Source organism: Mytilus californianus, unplaced genomic scaffold (assembly GCF_021869535.1).
Source record: "Mytilus californianus isolate M0D057914Y unplaced genomic scaffold, xbMytCali1.0.p SCAF_2, whole genome shotgun sequence".
In the NCBI taxonomy this organism is placed as follows: domain Eukaryota; kingdom Metazoa; phylum Mollusca; class Bivalvia; order Mytilida; family Mytilidae; genus Mytilus; species Mytilus californianus.
Genome location: NW_026262668.1, coordinates 105,545,896 through 105,573,714, shown reverse-complemented (window position 1 = coordinate 105,573,714; position 27,819 = coordinate 105,545,896). Strand labels below are relative to the sequence as shown.

Sequence of the window (27,819 nt, the reverse complement as noted above, 5' to 3'; positions counted from 1 at the left end):
ATAATAAAAATCAACTGATTTTGACGAATCACGTTAAATTCTTTCCTAAAATAACGGTAACGGTTAATTATTTCATACCTCTGACGAATCACGATAAGGATATTTTGACGAATCACGATAAAAATTTTAACCAATTTGAGGCAAACGGTAGCCGAAAATGACCGTTTGACGCCTGACGGTAAAGGGCATTCCTACCCTCATACATAATTATACAAATTTAAGCAAAACTGTAATTTAAAGCACAAATAGAATTATTAAAAAGCACAAACGAATTTTTAATCTTAATGCAAAATTAAGAATATAAAATTTGAATGAACAGCACTATGACTTACTTATCTAGCAATGAAATTGGCAACGAAATAGATAACTCCAGCGCTACTTGCGCTCGAGTAATCAATCCTTTATTCAACAAAACGTTACCCGACGAATAAAAACCGGAAGTTATTGCAAATGGTCAAGGTCATTAATTATGAATGGCAACTTTACGAAACCTGACTCGACCAGGGACAATAATTTGCCGTGTATTTAGGCAAATTAAGAGAGAAAGTAATTTAGATAGGTATGTCAATTAAAATAATATCTACACAGATAACTTTTTTTAAGTTATGCAGTAGAACGAATTGTATCAGATAAACTAAAACTGATATTCACTATACTTTGATTTTTGACTTTGTATAGGCTATACATGTAGCTCACTCCAGCTGTTCTCAGTATCTTGATGTAAACACATATACCCCTTTACAAATTGATTTTAATCACAATTTTCCTATTCTAAAACTGTATACATGATTGTGTTATTTTATCTTATGTAATTTCCTTTTTTTTGTGCCTCAAAATATAAAAATCGTAAATCATTACCAGCACACCAGTATATATCATGTTATACATGTATATAATCTTTAGGTACTTTAAAAAATACTGAATCCTGGTGAAGGAGATGAAGAATTGCTCGTACCACATGTGTTAATGTGGTTTGTCAAATAAAGTTTCATATCATCATTATCACAGATATTAGAAATAAGTTCAATTGAAGTTTATGATTTTAAATAAAACTGAACCAGTCTGTGATACTAAGTGTTTATCTACAAATGTTTACTGTACCTGTCAACTGACCTGTATTTTGCGGGTGTGACCCATGAATTAACCAGCTCACCTGAGATTTGTAAATTACCCTCCTGGGTCATCAAATAACCAAAGATTTCTCTATCTGTCCTGTACTCTAGTTCCTTGAGACTTAAGTTCTTATTGAACAATTTTTGCTCTGAAGTACTTTAAAATTTGATGTTCAATTTGAGCTTAGTTTTTATTTAATTTTTGACAAACTAAATCATGTATTCAAATGATTGCTTAAATTAATTAGTTGCTAATCAGTCAAACATTGAAGACAACTAAATAAAAACTAATCTATGTCCATTACTTGTTTATGTATGGGGTGTACTGGTAAATCAAATCCACCAATTAACCCTTGCTAGTTACTGTTTTTATGCAGGGTTTTTAATTAGAGTTTGTTTTTACATTAATTACTCTTTTTGCCACTTTTATGACCCTTAATACATGTAATATGCCTGTTATAGAGAAAACTGTCCAGCCAAAGATTAAGTTTAAACCTTTAAATTTTTTATTCTCACCTGCGTAATGTGTTGCGGGGGACATGGAAATACCGGCCGTCCGTCCGTCCCGTCTTGTTAGTGCTCTCACAGGTACAATTCTTGCCAGACTTTTATAAAACATATACTATATATTGGTTAATATCAGCAATATCTCGGACAAGTTTTATAATGGTGGCCGATCGACTTTTTTTTAAAGTGTTATGCCCTTGAAAATATTAAATTTATGGAAAATGGCCTTGTTAGCGCTCTCACAGGTACAATTCTTGCCAGATTTTTATAAAACTTATACTATAGGTTAATATCAGCAATATCTCGGACAAGTTCTATAATGGTGGACGATCGACTGTTTTGATACGACCACAAACAATTTTCCGTTTGTATATTGGTATCACGTCGTCGTCTGAAGACATTTGGTTTCCAGACAGTAACTTTAGTATTAGTAAATAGAAATCTATGAAATTTAAACACAAGGTTTATAACCACAAAAGGAAGGTTGGGATTGATTTTCGGGGTTATGGTCCCAACAGTTTAGGAATTAGGGGCCAAAAACAGGCCCAAAATAAGCATTTTTCTAGTTTCCAGACAATAACTTGTGGAACGGTGTATGGATCTCTCTGAAATTATACCACAAGTTTCCATACCACAGAGGGATTGTTAGGATTTGCTTTGGGGGGTTATGGCTAAAACCGTTTAGGAATTAGGGGCAAAAAAGGGGGAAAACAAGTGTGTCCTGGTTAATGGACAAATGCTTTAGTACAAAACATAATCTAAAGCAGTGTAAGGGAGGTAATTCAAATACATCATTTGAATTACCTCCCTTACACTGCTTTTAAATTATGTATAAAGTAATGGTTAATGAACAATTAAGACAATTTAAAAGCAGTGTAAGGGAGGTAATCCAAATACAACGTTTTGATTACCTCCCTTACACTGCTTTTAAATTATGTTTAAAAAAATGCATATTTATAAAGAAAGACCAGTAAAAATATCTGCAAATGTTTTATCTTTTTTTTTTTTTACAAAAAAATCCATATGAAAGATTTGACACTATCATTTAAATTCTATTATAAAATAGATTAAGTTAGCACTATGGTAAATTTAAATGGGTAATTATAGTTGCAAACTCCATTGGAAATTTGAATTGAGATTATGACCATATCTTGAGGGAAAGAATTTACTTGGGGGGAAAAAGGGGGGGGGGGTAAAAAGAAATTGTGGGGGGTCAATTTTTTCTCATTTTCAGATTTCAGAAATTAAAAAGAAAAATTCTTCAAATATTATTTTTTTTGCCAAAAAAAGTGTGTGTGTGTGTGTGTGTGGGGGGGGGGGGGGGGGGGGGGGGTTAATACGCAACAGCATAGTGTATTGCAGAAAAGCAACAAAAAAAGGGGGGGTCAATTTTTTAATTTTTTTTGTGGGTGGAGGGGGGGTCAATTCGCAACAGCAAAGTGTATTGCACAAAAGCAAAAAATTTAATATAAATTCAAATCATATAACCAATTCTAAGTTCTTTGACTACAGTTATTCTGTGTCAGAAACCTTTTATGTGTCAAATATTTAATTACAATCCAAATTCAGACCTGTATCAAGCGCGAATATTGTGTCCATTTTTGCCCCAACTGTTCAGGGTTGGACCTCTGCGGTCGTATCCAGCTGGGCTCGGCGAAGCAATTTATTCCTTTTTGTTTGAATTGTGTAACATTTTGTCATGTCAGACCCTTTCATAGTTGACTATACGGTATGGGTTTTGCTCATTGTTGAAGGCTCCACAGTGATCTATAGCTGATTAAATCCATGTCATTTAGACTCTGTTGGATTGTTGTCTCATTGGCAAGCATACCACATCTTAAAATTTTAAACAGTAGATATGGTAGATCCTTCCATTGTATAGTAATCAGGGAATGTATCTACAGAATAACAATAAGGAGATATGGCATAATTACAAATCAGACAACTATAGTAAGCTATAAAGATCCGAGTGGTGTGGTATATAAATATAAGAACAACCTGCAAAAATCAGTTGAAAAAATCTTGACTTATCAAATAATTATCATAACTTTGCCAAACTTCTTCAAATTAATCAGACATAGACAGAAGCTTTTTATGCCCTGGCTGTAGCAGACTAAGTGTTACCCTTGTTTGTCCCGTAGGTCCGTACCCAAAATTGGTTCCCGTTCTCGAACTTTAGTTTTCCTCAACCAAATGTTAAAAAACTTATACAAAATGCTTATTACCACAAAACACAGATCAAGTTCGAAATTGGGTGGCTTCACTTTTACCGTTCATGAGTTATGCCCCTTTATAAACATAAAAATTGCTGAATTTTTTGTTTCCGTTCATTAACTTTAGTTTGCCTCAACCAAATGTTATGAAACTTATACACAATGCTTATTACCACAAAACACGATCAAGTATGAAATTAGGTGGCGTCATTTTTAATGTTCTAGAGTTATGCCCTTTAATAAATGGAAAAATTTGCTAAATCTGTTGTTTCTGTTCTCTAACTTTAGATTGCCTCAGTCAAATGTTATGAAATAAATATACAATGCTTATAATCATAAAACGGTCTTAACTATGTGAATCCTGCATCTGTATGTGGAAGTTGACTCATTCATATTTACAAGCGGGGGTATCTGTGGCTCTTAGACACATTCTCCATTTGTTTATGATTAAGAGATAATTGCTGAAGCAAAATTTAGATTTTTTTCCCTTCATTTTTATACGACCGCAAAAACATTTTGCGGTCGTATATTGGTATGACGTTGTCGTCGTCGTCGTCCGAAGGCACATTGGTTTCGCACTCTAACTTTAGTTTAAGTGAATGGATCTCTATGAAATTTAACCATAAGGTTCAGTACCACAAAAGGAAGGTTGGGATTGATTTTGGGGTTCATGGTACCAACAGTTAAGCAAAAAGGGGCCAAAAATAAGCATTTTTGTAGCTTCCAGATATAACTTGTGTGTTAGTGTATGGATCTCTCTGACATTGTACCACAAGGTTCCATATCACAAAGGGAATGCTGGGATTGATTTTGGGGATAATTGCCTCAAAATTTTAGGAATTAGGGGCCAAAAAAGGGACAAAAAACAAGCATTTTTCTAGTTTCATGACAATAACTTGTGTGTAAGTGTATGGATCTTTCTGAAATTGTACTACAAGGTTCCATATCACAAAGGAAAAGCTGGAATTGAGTTTGGGGGTAATTGCCTTAAACATTTAGGAATAAGGGGCCAAAAATAAGCATTTTTCTAGTTTCCAGATAATAACTTGTGTTCAAGTGTATGGATCTCTCTGAAATTGTACTGCAAGGTACCATACCACAAAGGGAAGGCTGGGATTGATTTTGGGGGTAATTGCCTTAAAATTTTAGGAATTAGGGGCCAAAAAGGGGCAAAAAACAAGCATTTTTCTAGTTTCAGGACAATAACTTGTGTGTAAGTGTATGGATCTTTATGAAATTGTACTACAAGGTTCCATGTCACAAAGGGAAAGCTGGGTTTGTGTTTGGGGGTAATTGCCCTAAACGTTTAGGAATTTGGGGCCAAAAAGGGGCCAAAAAACAAGCATTTTTCTAGTTTCCAGACAATAACTTGTGTTCAAGTGTATGGATCTCTCTGAAATTGTACATGTGAACCTCCCAACGGGTGTACAATAATCCTGTTTTCAGGGGTCTCCCCCCGACCTCCCGTTGAAGCCAAAAAAACTCATGTATGAAATATTTCATGAATGAAAAATTTCAGCCCAACATATCTGGTGTAACTGACATTACCTGAAGTTATATTTTACCTGTAAATCAAATAACATGCATAATTACATGGCTTCACTTGTCACCTTGGGTGTCAAACATACTGGTAATCAGCGATTTTTACCTCAGGCTAACTGCCGTTCACGTTGTGTAATAAAACTTTGTGTATTTAAAATGAATGTTGGGTTACTTCCCTTGATTTATCCTGTTTTAAGTTACTTTCCTTTAAATAATGTAAATTTTTAAAAGAATATAAATAAAATATAAATTGAACAAAATAATCATAAAAGGATGGTAATTAAATGATTTTAAATGTCTTAGGACAAATAAAAAAATAATAATTTGAAAATTATTTGAGGGTTCTATACTTCCTTTCAAGGCTTAAATTGAAATTTATATAATAACTATGACCCATGATTAGAGTTTGACATCAGAGTCACGTCTCAGTCATTACAACTGAACGGACGTGCTGGGTCAGCTCTCCTTTACCCGCTATCTTCGATGAGGGTTTACTGTTAGATGGATCAACGACTTACTACTTTCGATGACAGAAACCAATCCAGCGCTGTACAGACTACGTTAGGCTATAATCCGCATAGGGCTAATTCCCGCGTCAACATACACTCCAAAACCCATTATGGATGGGGGAGTGGTATGCCGAGTGACGTCCGAGGGCTGTATCCTAGGTGTTAGATGATGGACCACCATTTCACTGTCTCACGACTTTGGTCCTGATAATGCTTCCTGTCATCGTTAATACTACGTCCGAGACTCATCTACTAGTACTCCATCATCGAGGTTAGCGGGCTGCCAAGCTGACCAATCTGGCCCTGAAAGCAGCCGTTGTGAAGACATAACATCAAAATAGTCAACAAAAGAAAAACCAAAACAACTCACAAAACCAAGATGGCGGCCTACCAAAATGGCGTCCTCCACCTGTTCCTGACCGATGGCACAAAATTATTTAAACGCTCACCAAACGCCTTCGGGCACCGAGCCAACCGTGCGAGGGATGTATATCCAGTCAAGGTCGTTAAAACTTCCATTTGTTTAGAGTTTGAATGTGTTACTTATCATGCATTAAAAATCAACTTGCATAAAGATATATAAAAAAGATCTACTTGCAGATAGATAAGCAATTGTTCTGATTGCAATGAATAATGGTAAAAAAGATATGACCCAAAAAATTTAAAGAACATACTAAAAAAGAAGAATGTTAGATTGAACAAGTTGAAAGTTTTAAAAGATAGAGAAAATTTATAAGTACAAGGGTACTATAAGCATACAGTGATATTGTTTGCCACAAATTACAGCCGAAATTCGGCTTTTTCCCCTAGAGAAAATTCCCAATTACTAAAAAAAATGGCTTAAAATTCCTCCCAAAAAGTTTTACATTTTCCCCAAACAGTGATGGCATTGGTAGTAATGTTTGTAAATATCGTATTCATGTTATTATTTTGATATTAGAAAGCACTTTTGAGATCCGGTTTTCTGATAAGAATCATCATGGTGTTTGTAACACATGTGGGTTTCAATGCATTAAGTACCATCATTGCTTCTGTTTCTTTCCCCTCTCCGAAAAGTACCTTTCAGGTTGAAAATGTCTGACAACCAAAATATGCATGAAAAAATAGTACAAAAAAGACAGCAAAGGCCAGCAAAAAATCGGAGATGTGTTTAGAATAAAATATACAAATTTCCCAATTTCATTAAAAAATATGCATTTTTCCCAATAAAAAACGGTAGAGGTAGTTTTGAAAAAAGACAACAATATCACTGGCATAATACATTCGGATGGAAAGTTGAAGAAAACACACTTTAACAGACAATTTCTACAGCACACGGTAACATTTACAACAGAATTTATGTCGATTAAAAACCTCCTGATCTGAGTCCTAATCTCCTGACCTAAATTCCCCAAACTCCTGATCTTAGTTTCACAGTCCATCACATGTATGTACAGTACTGCAAGGTACCATACCACAAAGGGAAGGCTGGGTTTGAGTTTGGGGGTGATGAATCATAAGGGGGTTCAAAAAATTTGGGGGGGGGGAGATTTTTTTCATTTTTTTTCTTTAAAATTTTCCATTTTAAATTGGATATTTCTGATTTATATATAAAAGCAAATAATAATGATATGGTTTGAATAGATAAATTAAAATTTTTTAAGTTCTTAGAGAATAGACCACATTCATTCTGTGTCAGAAACCTATGCTGTGTCAAATATTTAATTACAATCCAAATTCAGTGCTGTATCAAGCTTGAATGTTGTGTCCATACTTGCCCCAACTGTTCAGGGTTCAACCTCTGTGGTCGTATCAAGCTACGCCCCAGTGGAGCATTATATTTAATATATTTTTTTCTGTATTTTACTTTTAAAATGGACTAAGATTTTAGCAGTTAACAGTTCACTTTTACACTGACAGCAGCAATCAGAAGTGAAACTCATGGTCCCACAAAACCTTTAACAAATATTTTAGGTTTACTTTGCTTAATATCTTAACAGCATCTGTTTCAATTTAAATCACACTAAATCTCCTTATTTTATATTTATGATCATTATTGGCTCTTTTGCTAATAGTTTTTTATACGACCGAAAAAAAAATTTGGTGGTCGTATATTGGTATGACGTTGGCGTCGTCGTCGTCAGAAGACGCATTAGTTTTTGCACTCTAACTTTAGTTTAAGTGAATAGATCTCTATGAAATTTTACCATAAGGTTCAATACCATAAAAGGAAGGTGGGGATTGATTTTGGGGGTTATGGTACCAACAGTTAAGGAATTAGGGGCCAAAAATAAGTATTTTCTAGTTTAAAGACAATAACTGTGGAACGGTGTATGGATCTCTCTGAAATTATACTACAAGTTTCCATACCCCAAAGGGATGGTTAGGATTTGCTTTGGGGGGTTATTGCTCAAACCGTTTAAGAATTAGGGGCAAAAAAGGGGAAAAACAAGGTTGTCCTCATTAATGGACAAATACTTTAGTACAAAACATAATTTAAAGCAGTGTAAGGGAGATAAATCAAATACATCATTGAAATTATCTCCCTTACACTGCTTTTAAATTATGTATAAAGTAATGGTTAATGAACAATTAAGATAATTTAAAACAGTGAAAGGGAGGTAATCCAAATACGTTTTGGTTACTTCCCTTACACTGCTTTTAAATTATGTTTAAAGAAATGCATATTTATAAAGGAAGACCAGTATGGCGCATTAGATTTGTAAAATCTTTGACCACATTTTTTTATTTGTTATGCCGAATCTAACCGTGTATTTAGATTTTTAATTTTGGGTCCAGTTTTCAAATTGGTCTACATTAAGGTCCAAAGGGTCCAAAATTAAACTTTGTTTGATTTTAACAAAAATTGAATTCTTGGGGTTCTTTGATATGCTGAATCTAAACATGTATTTAGATTTTTGATTTTTGGCCCAGTTTTCAAGTTGGTCCAAATTGGGGTCCAAAATTAAACTTTGTTTGATTTCAACAAAAATTGAATATATGGGGTTCTTTGATATGCTGAATCTAACCATGTATTTAGATTTTTTATTTGTGGACCCTGCTATCAAATTGGTTCATATTGAGGTCAAAAGGGTCCAAAATTAAACTTTGTTTGATTTCATCAAAAATTGAATTATTGGGGTTCTTCGATATTTCAAATCTAACCGTGTATTTAGATTTTTAATTTTGGGTCCCGTTTTTTAAATTGGTCTACATTAAGGTCCAAAGGGTCCAAAATTAAACTTAGTTTGATTTTAGCAAAAATTGAATTCTTGGGGTACTTTGATATGCTGAATCTAAACATGTGTTTAGATTTTTGATTATGGGCCCAGTTTCCAAGTTTGTCCAAGTTGGGGTCCAAAATTAAACTTTGTTTGATTTCAACAAAAATTGAATATATGGGGTTCTTTGATATGCTGAATCTAACCATGTATTTTGATTTTGGACATTGGACCATAATAGGTAAATTAAAAAAAATTGAAGTTCTTAGACCACATTCTTTCTGTGTCAGAAACCTATGCTGTGTCAAATATTTAATCACAATCCAAATTCAGAGCTGTATCAAGCTTTAATGTTGTGTCCATACTTGCCCCAACTGTTCAGGGTTCGACCTCTGCGGTCGTATCAAGCTGCGCCCAGCAAAGCATTTTATTTTTTCAGTGTGAAAAGGTAGATAAATGAAATTTATATGTCTATAAAAAGTATAAAAAGTTTCTATTTTTACTTATTGGCTCAATGAGTATATTTTTTTGTAGAACTGCAGTATTAGCCTGCTATCCAACAATACCATGTTTCAGTCATGATGATATATGCCTCACACAACAAAGATGGTTGTTTCAACTACCAAAGTTACCAGGCACCGCCACTAACAAGAGAAAAGACTATTCAGAGAGGAGACTGCTAGGGTAAAACAATAAAACCATTAAAAATGTCACTGATACAACAAAAAAAACATACACACAAGTTTTGACACATCAGAACTCAGCTAATATGATCATTATGGTGAATTATGCAACACATCATCATTTTATAAATTGGTTACCTTTAAAGCTGAAATTCTTTTAAACGACACATATTAACACTTTTACTTTTTACATGTCATGCATTTTATATGCTGTTAACCTTTAACAATTAACTTGCTAACAGTTGATATTAAAAGTGCTGTCAAAATGAAAATGAGGCAAACATACTTTTAGTAAGGGGAGAAAGCATAGTGAAGAATTTTGTAGAATTTGACTGTAGAGAACAATTGAAAAATACTCTTACTTGTAAGGACACTTTTAGGGAAATATTGTAGCCTTAAACAATAAGGTCATTTTGACCTACACTTTTTGCTCCATGGACTTAAAGTACTGTTAACTTTTTATTTTGGCATAGCACAAGGTCATGCGTTTCTAAGACTGTTTATGACATCTTTACACTAAAACCCTTGGGTGTGGATTGATTGATGCTTTAGTCTCAGAGAATATGATTTATTTATTAGTTGTAATTGGGTTTAAACTAGAGACTCTTATATTGGTGCTTTGTGTCTATTGTTTTTATGTCAGTTGTTTTTGTGTCTCGTACCATTCTTTTGAGTCAAGTCAATTGCACCTGATTTTTTCAGTTTGTTCTTTTGTCATGTTTGTTGTGTTGTTACACCACTGTCCGAGGTTAGGGGAGGATTGAGTGCTCACAAACATGTATGTCTGTGATATTTGCTTTTCTTAAATTGTTTTGTTATAAATCAGGCCGTGAGTTTTATCCTTTGAATATTTTGGGCATTTTTCACCTCAAGGCCTTTTTGTAGCCGACTAAACAGTATGGGTTTTTCTCATTGTTGAATTCAGGCTGTACAGTTGCCTAAAATTGCTGTTTATCCACTTCATTTGAACTCTGGTGGATAGTTGTCGCATTCGCAATCCTACCAACCTCATTTTTAACTGGATTTCTGAAGGAAAATATCAGTTATTAGTTTGGTGATGTATGTGGGCATTGATGATTCAATAACTTGAAAAGGCTTTGACAAAATCTTCAAATTTAAATATGTTGTTTCCTGTGACTAAATGAAGGTCAAGTTCGATTATCATGATTTTAGCTTATATCATTTTTGAGTTGTAGACCTTTAAGTAGGGAAAAGTGATACTTACAGCATTGTCCGTGCAATAACTTGAAAACGCTTTTACTAAATCTTTTCAAATTTAAATATGTTGTTTTCTGTGACTAAATGAAGGTCAAGTTCGATTTTCATGATTTTAGCTTTTATTTTTGTTGAGTTGTAGACCTTTAAGTAGCAAAAAGTGATACTTACAGCATTGTCCGTGCTATAACTTGAAAACTCTTGAACGAAATCTTTTCAAATTTAGATATGTTGTTTCCTGTGACTAAATTGAAGGTCAAGTTCGATTTTCACCATTTTAACTTTTATCGTTGTTGAGTTGTAGACCTTACAGTAGCGAAAGTGATACTTAGATTGATTTTGGCTTTTCCATTTCTGAATGCTACAAAAATTCATTTATGTTTTTTACTTGATCCTGTTTGGGGGTCCAGATTTGCAAATATCATTTCATGCAGGAAATCCGGTTTGGTGTCAATCTGACAAAGTCTTGTTGTATTTATGCTGATGATGAGTTTACCTTTTGGTTGTTATAAAAGATAGGGGAAACCAGTAAAGGATAACAGCATTCAAATAAAACACACATACAAAGGAAAAATATCTTTTATTTTGAAAATTTCACTGTAAAGTATGATGTGTAGAAATAAAGAGAATATATATTACTGTGTAACATCAGAAATTTATGCATGCATTTATTTTTGTGATTATTGAATCATAGACAAAAATGCAAGATCAATCATTATGATTTCTTGCAATACTTAGCAATGCTTTAAAAATTTGATATGCACTTTTTACATTTTTGCATAACCAAATCTGATGCAATTTTCACAATAATAAAAACATCTAAAAAATCTGAACTTCCAGTCTAATAATTGTCATTATATTTTAAAGGTATTCCATGGAACAGATGTATGAGATTGTTGCTGATGTTGAAAAGTATACAGAATTTGTTCCTTGGTGTACCCAGTCAACTGTATTCAACATTAAACCAGGAAGTTTTAAATGTAAGATGGAAGTAGGGTTTCCTCCTTTGAGTGAAAGATACACTTCCTGTGTTACAGTTGCTAAACCAAACCTTGTGAAGGTTAGTACATGTATTGTGGTACCAGACATAGGAACGAAATAAATGATACTATTTTATACATAACAAAAGCATTCAAATAATATATGCAATGTTGTTCTTTAATAAGAAGTTATAAGGCATTTTTATCTGGTTGTCTTTTTTGTGTGTCTTGTACCAAAACACAGACTTTACCATATTTACAAATGAGAATAGGCATCTTGTACCTGCATCTCCTTCTAATTCATCTTAGCTTATAATTTGTCATCTGTTTCAAACCCAAGATAATGTTACATTGTACCTTACACTTTTGATATAATGAAAATGACATTATTATACTATAGTAACAATATTTTAGTCAGTTTAAATCTTTGGTTTTTGAAAGGGATTAATAAGGCACTTGCAGTCGTCAAGGTTCATAGAACTCAATTTGAAGATTCAAAATAAGTAGTTGGACAAAGGCCTCAAATTTCTAAGGTATGCATTCTTATAATGTGAGTATATAAATTGTCCTTCAGTTTTGTTTGTTTCTTGGTTTGTCAATATTTACAAGTTGTGATCCAATTAGTTTATACCACTTTTGTTGTCTTTTCTGCCCAACACTGTCATGACTGTCCAAGCCAATTTCCTTTTGCAAATTTTTTAAGGAAATGATTGAATTGTCACTTTTTTAGGGCTGACCTTTGAAATACTTTTTATACAACCGCAAAATTTTTTTTGAGTTTGTATAATGCTATCATGTTGTCATCATCAGCGTCCGAAGACACATTTGGTTTCCGGACAATAACTTTAGTTTAAGTGAATGGATCTCTATGAAATTTTACCAGAAGGTTCAATACCACAAAAGAAAGGTTGGGGTTGATTTTGGGGGTTATGGTACCAACAGTTTAGGAATAAGAGGTCAAAAACAAGCATTTTTGTAGTTTCCGGAAAATAACTTGTGTGTGAGTGTATGGATCTCTCTGAAATTGTACCACAAGGTTCCATTTCACAAAGGGAAGGCAGGGATTGAGTTTGGGGGTAATTGCCCCAAATGTTCAGGAATTAGGGGCAAAAAAGGGGTCAAAAACAAAATGTTTTCTATTTCCAGAAAATAACTTGTGTTTATGTGTATGGATCTCTCTGAAACTGTACTACAAGGTTCCATACCACAAAGGGAAGGCTGGGATTGAGTTTGGGGGTAATTACTCCAAGGGAGGGGGGGTTCATACTTTTTTTCTTCAAGATTTTTCGTAATTTCAAATTTTTTCCAAAATTTTTTTTAGGGGGATTTTTTTTTCATAATTTTTATACGACCGCAAAAAAATTTTGTGGTCGTATATTGGTATGACGTTGGCGTCGTCGTCGTCGTCGTCCGAAGACACATTGGTTTTCGCACTCTAACTTTAGTTTAAGTGAATGGATCTTTTTGAAATTTGACCATAAGGTTCAATACCACAAAAGGAAGGTGGGGATTGATTTTGGGGGTTATGGTACCAACAGTTAAGGAATTAGGGGCCAAAAAGGGGCCAAAAATAAGCATTTTCTAGTTTCCAGACAATAACTGTGGAACGGTGTATGGATCTCTCTGAAATTATACTACAAGTTTCCATACCACAAAGGGATGGTTAGGATTTGCTTTGGGGGGTTATGGCTCAAACCGTTTAGGAATTAGGGGCAAAAAAGGGGGAAAAACAGGGTTGTCCTGGTTAATGGACAAATACTATAGTACAAAACATAATTTAAAGCAGTGTAAGGGAGATAAATCAAATACATCATTGAAATTATCTCCCTTACACTGCTTTTAAATTATGTATAAAGTAATGGTTAATGAACAATAAAGACAATTTAAAACAGTGTAAGGAGGTAATCCAAATACAACATTTTGGTTACTTCCCTTACACTGCTTTTAAATTATGTTTAAAGAAATGCATATTTATAAAGGAAGACCAGTAAAAATATCTGCAAATGTTGCATCTTTTTTTTTTACAAAAAAATCCATATGAAAGATTTGACACTATATTTTTAATTCTATTATAAAATAGATTAAGTTAGCACTATGGTTAATTTAAATGGGTAATTATGGTTGCCAACTCCATTGGAAATTTGAATTAAGATTATGACCATATCTTGAGGGAAAGAATTTTTGGGGGGAAAAAAGGGGGGGGGGGATAAAAAGAAATTGTGGAGGGTCAATTTTTTCTTATTTCAGATTTCAGAAATTAAAAAGAATTATTCTTCAAAAATTATTTTTTTTTCAAATTTCAAATATTGAAAAATTTCAAGAAGTCTTTAATTGCACAGTATGGCGCATTAGATTTGTAAAATCTTTGATCACATTTATTTATTTGTTATGCCGAATCTAACAGTGTATTTAGATTTCCAATTTTGGGTCCAGTTTTCAAATTGGTCTACATTAAGGTCCAAAGGGTCCAAAATTAAACTTTGTTTGATTTTAGCAAAAATTGAATATATGAGGTTCTTTGATATGCTGAATCTAAACATGTATTTAGATTTTTGATTTTTGGCCCAGTTTTCAAGTTGGTCCAAATTGGGGTCCAAAATTAAACTTTGTTCGATTTCAACAAAAATTGAATATATGGGGTTCTTTGATATGCTGAATCTAACCATGTATTTAGATTTTATATTTGTGGACCCCGTTATCAAATTGGTTCATATTGAGGTCAAAAGGGTCCAAAATTAAACTTTGTTTGATTTCATCAAAAATTGAATTATTTGGGTTCTTTGATATTTCAAATCTAACCGTGTATTTAGATTTTTAATTTTGGGTCCTGTTTTTTAAATTGGTCTACATTAAGGTCCAAAGGGTCCAAAATGAAACTTAGTTTGATTTTAACAAAAATTGAATTCTTGGGGTTCTTTGATATGCTGAATCTAAACATGTGTTTAGATTTTTTATTATGGGCCCAGTTTTCAAGTTGGTCCAAATTGGGGTCCAAAATTAAACTTTGTTTGATTTCAACAAAAATTGAATATATGAGGTTCTTTGATATGCTGAATCTAACCATGTATTTAGATTTTCTATTTGTAGGCCCAGCTTTCAAATTGGTTCATATTGAGGTCAAAAGGGTCCAAAATTAAACTTTGTTTGATTTCATCAAAAATTGAATTATTGGGGTTCTTTGATATGCCAAATCTAACCGTGTTTTTAGATTTTTAATTTGGGTCCCGTTTTTTAAATTGGTCTTCATTGAGGTCCAAAGGGTCCAAAATTAAACTTAGTTTGATTTTAACAAAAATTGAATTCTTGGGGTTCTTTGATATGCTGAATCTAAACATGTGTTTAGATTTTTGATTATGGGCCCAGTTTTCAAGTTGGTCCAAGTTGGGGTCCAAAATTAAACTTTTTTTGATTTCAACAAAAATTGAATATATGGGGTTCTTTGATATGCTGAATCTAACCATGAATTTAGATTTTTTATTTGTGGGCCCCGCTATCAAATTGGTTCATATTGAGGTCAAAAGGGTCCAAAATTAAACTTTGTTTGATTTCATCAAAAATTGAATTATTGGGGTTCTTTGATATTCCAAATCTAACCGTGTATTTAGATTTTTAATTTTAAGTCCCGTTTTTTAAATTGGTCTACATTAAGGTCCAAAGGGTCCAAAATTAAACTTAGTTTGATTTTAGCAAAAATTGAAATCATGGGGTTCTTTGATATGCTGAATCTTAACATGTGTTTAGATTTTTTGATTATGGGCCCAGTTTTCAAGTTTGTCCAAGTTGGGGTCCAAAATTAAACTTTGTTTGATTTTAACAAAAATTGAATATATGGGGTTCTTTGATATGCTGAATCTAACCATGTATTTTGATTTTGGACATTGGACCATAATAGGTAAATTAAAAAAATTCAAGTTATTAGACCACATTCTTTCTGTGTCAGAAACCTATGCTGTGTCAAATATTTAATAACAATCCAAATTCAGAGCTGTATCAAGCTTGAATGTTGTGTCCATATTTGCCCCAACTGTTCAGGATTCGACCTCTGCGGTCGTATCAAGCTGCGCCCCAGCGAAGCATTTTATTTGATTTTTTTTTCCTAAATATTTTCCATTTTTACATTGATTATTTCTGATTTATATATAAAAGCAACAAATACTGATATGGCAGGAGATACACACCAAACAGAGTGTAAATTATTATATATAACAGATTAACTAAGTATTGTGCAGTAGCACAGTATTACACAATAGCACAGTATTGTGCAATTGCAAGAAATCTTCAATTGCACAGCATTGCGCAATAGCAAGAAATCTTCAATTGCACAGTATTGTGCAATAGCAAGAAATCTTCAATAGCACAGTATTGCGCAATAGCAAGAAATCTTCAATTGCACAGTATTGCGCAATAGCAAGAAATCTTAAATTGCACAGTCTTGCGCAATAGCAAGAAATCTTCAATAGCACAGTATTGCGCAATAGCAAGAAATCTTCAATTGCACAGTATTGTGCAATAGCAAGAAATCTTCAATTGCACAGTATTGCGCAATAGCAAGAAATCTTCAATTGAAAATAAATACAAATCTTTTAACCAATTTCAATGGGATTAATTTAAAGTCTTTAATTTTTGGGGGTTCTAACCTTGTATTACTATTTTGGATATTGGGCCCCATTTTTAAATTGGTCTACATTGAGGTCAAAAGGGTCCAAAATTAAACTTGGTTTGATTTCATCAAAAACTGAATTATTGCTGCTCTATGATATGCTGAATCTTATTGTGCATTTAGATTTTTTTTTGGGGCTCTGTTTGCAAATTAGTCCATATTAAGGTTTGTAGGCTACAAAATTAAACTTTGTTTGATTTCAACTAAAATTAAATTTTTGGTGTTTTTTTATATGCTGAATCTAACCATGTTGTTAGCTTTTGGATTTCAGACCATACTAGGTAAATTAAATGTCCCATTTCAATTTTTTAAGATCTTTGACCACATTTATTTTGTGTCAGAAACCTATATTATGTCAATAATTTGATTACAATCCAAATTCAGACAGTATCAAGCTTGAATATTGTGTCCAAACTTGCCCCAACTGTTCAGGGTTCGACCTCTGCGGTTGTATAAGGCTGCGCTCAGCGAAGCATTTTATTAATCTCAAATATGGTTGAATCAATTGGAAAAAATTGACATATATATGCTCTTTTGAAGGCCAGTAAAAAGTGTTGTTACTTTCATACTGATTGGAAATTTAAAAAGGTGGAGGTCAAAGTTTACATTAAAACTATACAAGAAGAAACAGTAGACTTTGATGTGTGGCATATGTGGCACTAAATGGTCAGAAAGAGGTTTAAATGGTTCAAATTTTAAAAGGAAATGGAAGAACCATTTAAATCAAACTGTACAGATTATGTTCCTGAATTTAAAATGGTGCATGGTCATGCGTTTTTATACGACCGCAAAAAAATTTTTGTGGTCGTATATTGGTACTGTAAATTCAGAAATTATTGCTATGTTTTTATTATTGCGAAAAATTGGACAGGGTTATAATCGCAATAATTTAAACTCGCATTTTGAAATTTTTTATATGAATAAAACAGGATTTTTCTCAATATTGCAAAAATTGAAATCGTATTTTAGTCTAAAATGACAAAATCGCAATAATAAATGCACGCAATAATTTCTGAATTTACAGTATGACGTTGGCGTCGTCGTCGACGTCCGAAGACACATTGGTTTTCGCACTCTAACTTTAGTTTAAGTGAATGGATCTCTATGAAATTTTACCACAAGGTTCAATACCACAAAAGGAAGGTTGGGATTGATTTTGAGGGTTATGGTACCAACAGTTAAGGAATTAGGGGCCAATAATAAGCATTTTTGTAACTTCCAGACATAACTTGTGTGTTAGTGTATGGATCTCTCTGACATTGTACCACAAGGTTCCATATCTCTAAAGGAATGCTGGGATTGATTTTGGGGGTAATTGCTTCAAAATTTTAGGAATTAGGGGCCAAAAAAGGGGCAAAAAACAAGCATTTTACTAGTTTCATGACAATAACTTGTGTGTAAGTGTATGGATCTTTCTGAAATTGTACTACAACGATCCATATCACAAAGGGAAAGCTGGAATCGAGTTTGGGGGTAATTGCCCTAAACGTTTAGGAATAAGGTGTCTAAAGGGGGCCAAAAATAAGCATTTTTCTAGTTTCCAGACAATAACTTGTGTTCAAGTGTATGGATCTCTCTGAAATTGTACTGCAAGGTACCATAGCACTAAAGGAAATGCTGGGAACGATATTGGGGGTAATTGCCTCAAAATTTTAGGAATAAGGGGCCAAAAAGGGGCAAAAAAACAAGCATTTTTCTAGTTTCAGGACAATAACTTGTGTGTAAGTGTATGGATCTTTCTGAAATTGTACAACAAGGTTCCATATCACAAAGGGAAAGCTGGGTTAGAGTTTGGGGGTAATTGCCCTAAACGTTTAGGAATTTGGGGCCAAAAAGGGGCAAAAAAACAAGCATTTTTCTAGTTTCCAGACAATAACTTGTGTATGGATCTCTCTGAAATTGTACTGCAAGGTACCATACCACAAAGGGAAGGCTGGGATTGAGTTTGGAGGTGATGAATCATAAGGGGGTTCAAAACATTGGGGGGGGGGATTTTTTTTTCCCTTTTTTTCCTTTTTTTTCTTTAAAATTTTCCATTTTAAATTGGTTATTTCTGATTTATATATATAAGCAAATGATAATGATATGGATTGAATTGGTAAATTAAAATTTTTTAAGTTCTTAGACCACATTCATTCTGTGTCAGAAACCTATGCTGTGTTAAATATTTAATCACAATCCAAATTCAGTGCTGTATCAAGCTTGAATGTTGTGTCCATACTTGCCCTAACTGTTCAGGGTTCGACCTCTGCGGTCGTATCAAGCTGCGCCCAGCGGAGCATTTTATTCAGACTGTTTATGACGTCTTTACACAAATCCGTTGAATGTGTACTGATTGATCCTTTGGTCTGGGAGAAAATGATTTATTTATTAGTTGTAATTGGCTTTAAACTAGATTTCAGTAACTACAAGTACTCTTATATTGGTGTTTTGTGCAAGTTGTTTTTGTGCTTTATTTGAGGGAAGGTAGAAGACCTGGACGCTTCATACCTACTATGCAGATGTCTTATGGTACAAAGTTTCTGTCTGTCATATGATTATTGTCCTTGATCTCATTCTCATGGTATAGCAACTGCTTAAAAGAATTTTTATAGTTTTTATAGGACCGCAAACTTTTTTGTGGTCGTATATTGGTATGACGTTGGCGTCGTCGTCGTCTGAAGACATATTGGTTTTCGCACAATAACTTTAGTTTAAGTGAATGGATCTCTTTGAAATTTTACCATAAGGTTCAATACCACAAAAGGAAGGTTGGGATTAATTTTGGGGGTTATGGTACCAACAGTTAAGGAATTAGGGGCCAAAAATAAGCATTTTTGTAACTTCCAGACAATAACTTGTGTTTAAGTGTATGGATCTCTCTGAAATTATACCACAAGTTTCCATACCACAAAGGGATGGTTAGGATTGGCTGTGGGGGGTTATGGCTCAAACCGTTTAGGAATTAGGGGCAAAAAAGGGGAAAAAACAAGGGTTTCCTGGTAAATGGACAATTTAAAAGCAATGTAAGGGAGGTAGTCCAAAAACAAAACTGTACAAAGTTGTACAATGTTGGATTACCTCCCTTACACTGCTTTTAAATTATCTATTTAAGACTTTTATGATGTATTTAAATTGGTAATTATGGTTGCAAACTCCATTGGAAATTTGAATTGAGATTATGACCATATCTTGAGGGAAAGAATTTTTTTTTGGAAAAGGGGGAGGGGGGTAAAAAAGAAATTGTGGGAAATTTTTTTTTTTTGGGGGGGGGGGGGGGTCAATATGTAACAGCATAGTGCATTTTACAAAAGCAAAAAAAGGGGGGATAAATTTTTGTTTTTTTTTTGGTGGGGGGAGATAAATTTGCAACAGCATAGTGTATTGCACAAATGCAAAAAATTGATTATGAATTCAAATCATATAACCAATTCTAAGTTCTTTGACTACAGTTATTTGGTGTAAGAAACCTATTATGTGTCATATATTTAATTACAATCCAAATTCAGACCTGTATCAAGCGCAAATATTGTGTCCATTTTCGCCCCAACTGTTCAGGGTTGGACCTCTGCAGTCGTATCCAGCTGCGCTCAGCAAAGCATTTCATTTTTCAGTCGTCACGATAAACTTTTGAATCTACAGGCCTGTAGCTGAATTTAACGAAAATTTTAGTTAGATTCTGTTGGCCTGTTGAGATGATTTTTACAGGCCCGACAGCATTTTTACAATCCTGGGCTAGTGGGCCTGTGGTTGAGCGCAAAGACTGCTCACTTATTATGAGTAAAGAGGATTACTATATAGGGTATATGGGATCCTTACAAGGTCTACATGTCCATCAGACAGGTTCACCTGACCTTGACATTATTTAATGGATCAGTGATCAAGGTTAAGTTTTTGTGGTCAAGTCTGTATTTCAGATACATTCACTATAAGCAATAGGTCAACTTTATTTGGATAATGGAATGATTGTAAGGTGTACATTTCAGACTGGCAGGTATGACCTGATTTTCTTGGTCAATTGGTCAATGTTAAGTTTTTGCGGCTTGGTCTTTTTCTCGGATAGTATAAGCAATAGATCAGCTATATTTGGTGTATGGTATGATTGTAAGCTGTGCATGTGAGTCTGGCAGGTTTCATCTGACCTTGAACTTTTTTTATTGATCAACAATTTTTCAAAGGTTGTGATAAGGTCGGTTTAAGAGGAACTACTAATGGTAAGTCAATGATATTTGGTATACAGTTGTATTAGTGTTGGCACATCTTATATCCATGGAGATTATTTGGCATGGCCCCCTCAGTCTTGGTCTATTAACTTTGAAATTTTTGCTTAGTTTGCATGTTAAAGTTTGATTACTGTAAATTCAGAAATTATTGCGATGTTTTTATTTATGCAAATAATGCAACTGAATGAGTTACGCATTAATAAGAACTCGCATTCTTATATCTGATATATATAATTGTTTGCAGATTTTCCTGAAATCGCAATAATTAATCTCACATTTTAGTCCATTCTACAAAATTGGCAGTAATAAATGCATGCAGTAATTTTTGAATCTACAGTAGGTCAGTTTAAGATGAGCCACTAATGGTAAGTCAATGATATTTGGTATGCAGTTGCATTTGCTTAAGTAAATCTCATTTCTAGGAAAATGTTTATTAGTTAATTGATGATCGACTGTGAAACCATTTATTTTCAGTCTTACCTGTGCAGATGGTAGACTGCTATTCACAAATATTTAAACTGTTTACATGAAATATATGCCACTGGACGTTAAGCAACCAACAATCAATTAAACTGTTTAACCATTCATATTTATGTATTGATGGTAACCTTTTTGTTTCAGTCTGAGTGTACTGATGGTAGACTGTTTAATCATTTACTAACAACATGGCAGTTTAGTCCGGGTGTAGCTGATATCCCTAATACCTGTGTCCTAGATTTTTCTGTAAGTATAATAGCTGAATCTGTTGTTTAAAATGATTCTTTGGTAACTGTTTTTTTAGGGTGAAGTAATTTAGTAAAACAATCTTGATAAAAACAATTGACTAAAATTAATGGAAAAACCTCAGCCTCCTTCCAGGATTTACTGAATTTAGATTGAAAAGACATGCAGTAGATAGACAGAATCACAAGAATTAGGTGGATTTGTGTTTTATTTGCCATTAAAAATTTTGGAATGTTTCAGCACTGAACAAGTGAAAGAAAGTTTCACTTCTTCATGTCCAAAATTCTTAATTAATGGGGTAAAAAATATAGCATAGGTAGCAATACACAGTTAAGAATTTGGTTTCACATTTTTGGCCCTGTGAAAATTTCAAATATAAAAGTTATTGTGCAATTCATTTCATTGTGAAAGAAAATATTCAATGGGTCAAGTGAACTGATAAAAGTTGAAATCGACAGATAAACTGCTAATGATTCTTTGGAAAATTTTTATTAGAAAATGACGCAGTCAATTTTCTTTTACCATTGACCAGACTTCCAATCCGCATTCGGAACTCGGTTCCGTATTTTACATACTTAAAGTGAATGTTCGTATGCTCATACATTGGTAAAAGAAAGACAACTCCAGCGTTGCAAATGTACATTTTAAAATAACAGATGGTGTTGTCTCCCTTCAACATGTCTTGTTGTGTACAAATGGCGGTCATTAACCTTCGTGACCGTCGGACAATTTTCAATCATCTTGTTGGAAATACAACTGGAACAGACTTAAATTTGTAATTTTCATTCTTTAATTTCTTAACCTGTCAACTTGCACGATTCAGGCGTGAAATACTCGATTTTGACCCCTTGTCACGATTGCACGATTTTGTTAAATTCTTCTGTTCCCAATTTCGAACTTTCTCAAACTTTTCCCAAGGGAGACAACTGTGATCAGCCAATCAAAATCGTTGTTTCTCCTGAACTTTGGGTATTGTAAACTGCAGATGTGCTAAATTTTGAACTTGTCAGGAACTCAGCATATTGTAGAAATCGTGATCATGGCAGACCAATTTTCAATTACAAGAAGGTTCTTACACAGCTTAAGAAGTAAATCATGACTGGTTGACAAAGTTCAAAGATGCAGATCAACCATAAACATAATAAACAGTAGCTAATGGACAAATTTTACACTTATGGTAACAGATCATACATGTTGTCATTCTTGAAATTAAATTACCAAATCCATTAAAGTACAATGTTCTATCTTTTAATTTTCACAAGGAATCAGATATATTTCCTTCTTTGTGAATATTTTTATATTTGAAAAGTCAACAATCACTTTAATATTCCTGTGACCAATAATCTGATAATCCACCTTTAAGGTTCATCTAATATACACCAACAAAAATGGCTGTGTTTACACCATGAAATTTTCTCTGAATGCAGACAAAACTGTGTAATTCTAATAGTTTTAAATCCACGCAGCACCTGGCCACAACTCCTCTTTTTCCTGTGGTACATGAAAACAATAAACCGGTTTGGTACATTGTTGAGGTCTGAAAGTGACTTATAACTTGCCAACAGCCACATTATTTGGACTCTGGTAGATAGTACTTCAGACTGTTATCTCATTGGCAATCACCTCCCATCTCCTTATTTTATTACGGGTCAATTATTTGAAATAAATGACTACGGTACTAAACATTAAATCATTTGAAAAAAATAATTTTGCAATAATTTATGTTGTCATTTTAAGATTTCAGTGTAAGCTTGATTACTACAGGCTCTTCACAATGAAATTAAGTTGTATAAATGGTGTCACATTGTTTGTAATTGTGAAACTAGTATAACAATACTATTGTCTAAATCTACAGAAATTGATCACGTTTAGGTAACTGAAATAACAATGTGATTATGTCACTAGGTCACCTGTAACTTATCTCTTGAATAAGGACTATGTTTGGTATAAGAGCTTTCTTACTACAGGCTCTTCATAATCATTTTGTTAAATAATTCTACAAATAAGGGAAACAAATTCACATATTACTTTGAATATTGTAGATTGTTCAGGTAGTCTTGAGCTATTTCTTTGTACAGCAGAACAACTAGTAGTTATTTTCACTTCACACACATATATATATATATATCTTGACAAACAAATAAAAACGCTATAGATTGTGGAAACAATTCATATCTATTCTATCAATTACCCTACCTACCATAAACTGAACGCCTAAGATTCAGTAGGTAAATTAAGTAAAAATCAAGACTTGCATCAAAAATATCCTAATATGAGAGACAATGGCGTCATTTTTACTTAGAGCTTTCAGCTCTTTGATTTCTTTTGCAATAAGATGGCTTTAAGTGATATAGCTATATTGTAATGTTTACTTACATTTTGTTTGGCCAAAAACTTTGTGATACAATTTTACACAAATATGAGCTGAAAAGAACCCTTTTTTTTTTTTTTTTTTTAAATATTTTGAAAGTTAAATGTCAGTAGTTTCATAAGGTATCACTCCAAGGAATGGAAATTCTACTTTGGGTCAAATTTTGGGGATAAGTTTGACATTTTCAAACCCATTTTTATACGGCTGTTTACGGGACGTATTATGGTATACCGTTGACCGTCTGTCCGTCCGTCGTCAACATGTTGGACATTAACTCAAAAACGCTTTAATCAATATGCATGAAACTTTGGTGAATTGTTTATATCTATTGACGTGAGCTCCCTTTTGTTTTTTATAAATTTCGGATTTACCGTTTCCGAGTTTGGGGTTTTATTCATTAAAAAAGGGGAGATTTTCCAGTTTGTGGACAATAACTCAAAAACAATTTCACCAATTTGCAAGAAACTTTGGTGAATTGTTTATTTCTATCGACATGAGCTCCCTTTTGATTTTTATAAATTTTAGACCATACATTTCTGATTTAAGGGGTTTTATTCATTACAAAAAGGGTGATTTTCCAGTTTTCTGACAATAACTCAAAAATGCTTTCAGCATTTTTTATGAAACTTTGGTGAATTGAATTGTTTATATCTATTCAGTATTGATGTGAGCTCCCTTTAGAATTTTATAAATTTTAGATTTTACATTTCCAAGTTATGGGGTTTTATTCATTAAAATAGGGGGGGGGGGATTTTCCAGTTTGTGGACAATAACTCAAAAACAATTTCACCAATTTGCAAGAAACTTTGGTGAATTGTTTATTTCTATCGACATGAGCTCCCTTTTGATTTTTATAAATTTTAGACCATACATTTCTGATTTAAGGGGTTTTATTCACTTCAAAAAGGGGGATTTTCCAGTTCATAAAAAAAGGATTGATTTTCAAGTTTTTGGACAATATCCTTAAAGTGCTTAGAGCAGTTTTCATTAAAATTTGATGACTGATTTATATCTATTAAGATAACCTCCCTTTAGTTTTTTTTATAAATTTCTGATATAACATTGAGAAGTTATTGTTTGTTTATAGTCTGACAACAGATTTACTAAGTATTGCGCAACAGCACAGTGTATTGCACAACAGCAAGAAATCTTTAATTGAATATAAATTCAATTCATATAACAAATTTCAAATTCTTTGACTACATTTATTCAGAAACCTATAATAAGTCAAATATTTAATTACAATCCAAATTCTGACCTGTATCAAGCTTGAATATTGTGTCCATTTTTGCCCCAACTGTTCAGGGTTGGACCTCTGCGGGCGTATCCAGCTGCTCTCAGCGAAGCAGTTTATTTCTGTATCCTTAGAAATAAATGCAGAATGTTGCCTTTAATACACAAAAAAGAAATTATATTTCAATACTTAACTTTTGGAAATCAAATCTATCGAAGATACTGATGATTTCATACATATTGCATGACACAAACAGTAGCTTAATTTGTTAGAAAATCAGGAAAAAAATATCAATTAAAATTTATTTTATTTCCTAACTGTATATTGCTGCCATAGCCAAACATTTTAATATTGGTCTGTTATCTTCAAATGTAATATCTTTTAAACAAGAGTCCATTTTTTCCTTGAATGCAGATGGCAATGAAGATCAAGTTAAAGCAACAACAAAAGTTATGTTCTAATGGAAATCTCAGTAATATTTACCAAAGTATAGATAATATAAAATTATGAAAGAAAATATTATATGGGTTTGGGAAAATATGTTAGGGATGAGGTACTAGCTACAACTTTAAAAAGAAAAGACCTTTTATAATATCCTGGAGATAACCCAATGACATGTGAAACAACTAAGTTTATTTACTACAATGAACTAAGTTTTTAACATGCAAGATGTTGAAATTTAAATGCCTGGAAAAAATCGGAAATCGATTCTGCATTTATTAGTAATAATATTGTCATATTGATTCAAATTATGTACATTTTTAGGTGTCAGTTGTATTAAAAGAAGTTTGTAGCTTTTTAGACATGTTTGTACAAATTTCTCTGTTTCTTATCCTTATAATGAATTTACTCTTTTGCAGGTTTCATTTGAGTTTAGACATGCTCTGCACTCTCAGTTATCTTCAGTTTTCTTTGATACAGTTGTGAAAGAGATGGTGAACTCTTTTCTTATACGAGCTAAGCAAAAATATGGAGCTCCATCTATACGAGCACAAAAACCCAAAATCCTACTCTACAATAGTTGATAAAGGCTGAACTTAGATATAACCTGGAATGATATGACAAATAATACCAGTGAATGCCAAGCACTTGTGATACTTGTATTTGTTGTTGTTCGTACTACAATATTTTAATATTGGATTAAAGGAAAACATGATTAAAATATTTAGTGATATGACATTATATAGATATTGATTGAAATTTTGTAATTTTTGAAAACAGATTGACCCTGCTTTTTAACACATTAATGTAAAGAGGTTAATTATTGCGGAGTTGATTTAAAAATAATCTAGCCTGGTTTTATTTTTGGTATTTTTCTTGTTCTTGATTCTGTTCTTCCATGAAGAACAAATTTACACAAGGGGATACTTTCCAGATGTAATCACAAAATTAGCAAGAATAAATCCTTAGCAACTATACAATATTAAAACAAACATTTTCCTTAAGAGTCAAAAAAGCATTTAGAAAGTTTTATGGGCTTGTGTCTTTGAACAAAGGAATTTGCCACTTGTTTTTAAAAGGAACGTGAGATCATTCATGTCTTTGTCTGATTTTGGAGAAAAATACTTCCTAAATTATTATTATTTAATATCCAGGTATTTAACATTTGTGTGATCATCTTGTTAGAAATCTGCCAAAGAATCAAGCTTTGATGTTCACATGATGAAAAATCCATTCTTGTTTTTTTCTGACTATACAATAAAATGCAACATTTAGTTTTGGGATATTGCATGAAATATTCATTGTAAATCAATGAGTAAGGGGGGGGGGGGTTAGAGCTCAATTATTATTATCCAATTAATATTTTATAGAAAAAAAATATCTATTTTAATACCAAGCATACAGTAAAAACTGACATTTTTTTTTTAATGACGCAGCATCAAAATGGTTTATTTGACAGGTTTAAGGATATAATATATTGCATTTTTGTTCTAAATGTATATACAGTAAACATTACCTATTGTAACTAATTATTAGAACTATTATTATGACATTCTTTAATGGAATGGTCAGGATTTTATTTTTATATTTAGGAGGTTATGTTGAAAAAAAATTAATACCTGATTTCTGAAGATCTTTTTACAGTAACAAAACTATTTTTCCACTTTTCAGATATGCATTTGCTAGAGAAAGATGTTAATTTTTCAGTTTTCCTTGATTTATTTTGTACCTTTAAAGGAAACTTAAGAATATGTCTGAAATAATAAGGTGTGAAATTACATTTTATTTTACCATTCAGATAACAATTCATTGCTACAGAACACAAAACAAGTAATGACTATGTATCTTGAAGAGATGTAACCTGTTTGGTGTTTATTATATGATGAATACATTAATGAAATGTATAATTAAAACTAACCTAAGCAACTGCATGATGACTGTGTCCTGGCTTTAAGTATTAAAATTGGAAAGAAAATGAATTTAGATATTGCTTATAACTTTATTTATTTTTATTTATTTAGAAAACTGTCATTGGTGCTTTGAAATAAGTTATATACTGTAATTTTTTTTCATTTCAATTTTCTATGTATCAGTATAATAGTATCAGCAGCTTTGTTTTTTTTAAGTTTTATTAAATGTAATAAACTGTATAGCAACTGAGAGATTTATTGATTGTTATACATTGCATGTCAGTTATTTTACCTCAACTTACTAAAATAGCCAGGAT

General features: G+C 32.8%; 1 protein-coding gene and 1 long non-coding RNA gene across 2 annotated transcripts in view; both read left to right on the top strand.

Moving 5' to 3' along the window:
- Positions 1 to 27,819, top strand: part of LOC127728560 (uncharacterized) — a 173,566-nt gene that overhangs the window by 62,782 nt on the left and 82,965 nt on the right. The window lies entirely within an intron of this gene.
- LOC127728542 (coenzyme Q-binding protein COQ10 homolog A, mitochondrial-like) lies at positions 442 to 27,754 on the top strand. The gene is made up of 5 exons (XM_052235989.1): positions 442 to 559; positions 9,618 to 9,767; positions 11,849 to 12,041; positions 21,445 to 21,546; positions 26,012 to 27,754. Exons 1-5 carry the CDS (start codon positions 474 to 476, stop codon positions 26,174 to 26,176), a joined length of 696 nt encoding a protein of 231 aa, XP_052091949.1. The 5' UTR covers positions 442 to 473; the 3' UTR covers positions 26,177 to 27,754.

Excerpts from the sequence above, each read along its gene's own strand:
- LOC127728542 (XM_052235989.1), top strand. The coding sequence starts at position 474 with ATGGCAACTTTACGAAACCTGACTCGACCAGGGACAATAATTTGCCGT. Across the intron at positions 9,768-11,848 it reads TCAGAGAGGAGACTGCTAGG|GTATTCCATGGAACAGATGT; the intron begins GTAAAACAATAA and ends TATATTTTAAAG. Across the intron at positions 21,547-26,011 it reads CCTGTGTCCTAGATTTTTCT|GTTTCATTTGAGTTTAGACA; the intron begins GTAAGTATAATA and ends ACTCTTTTGCAG.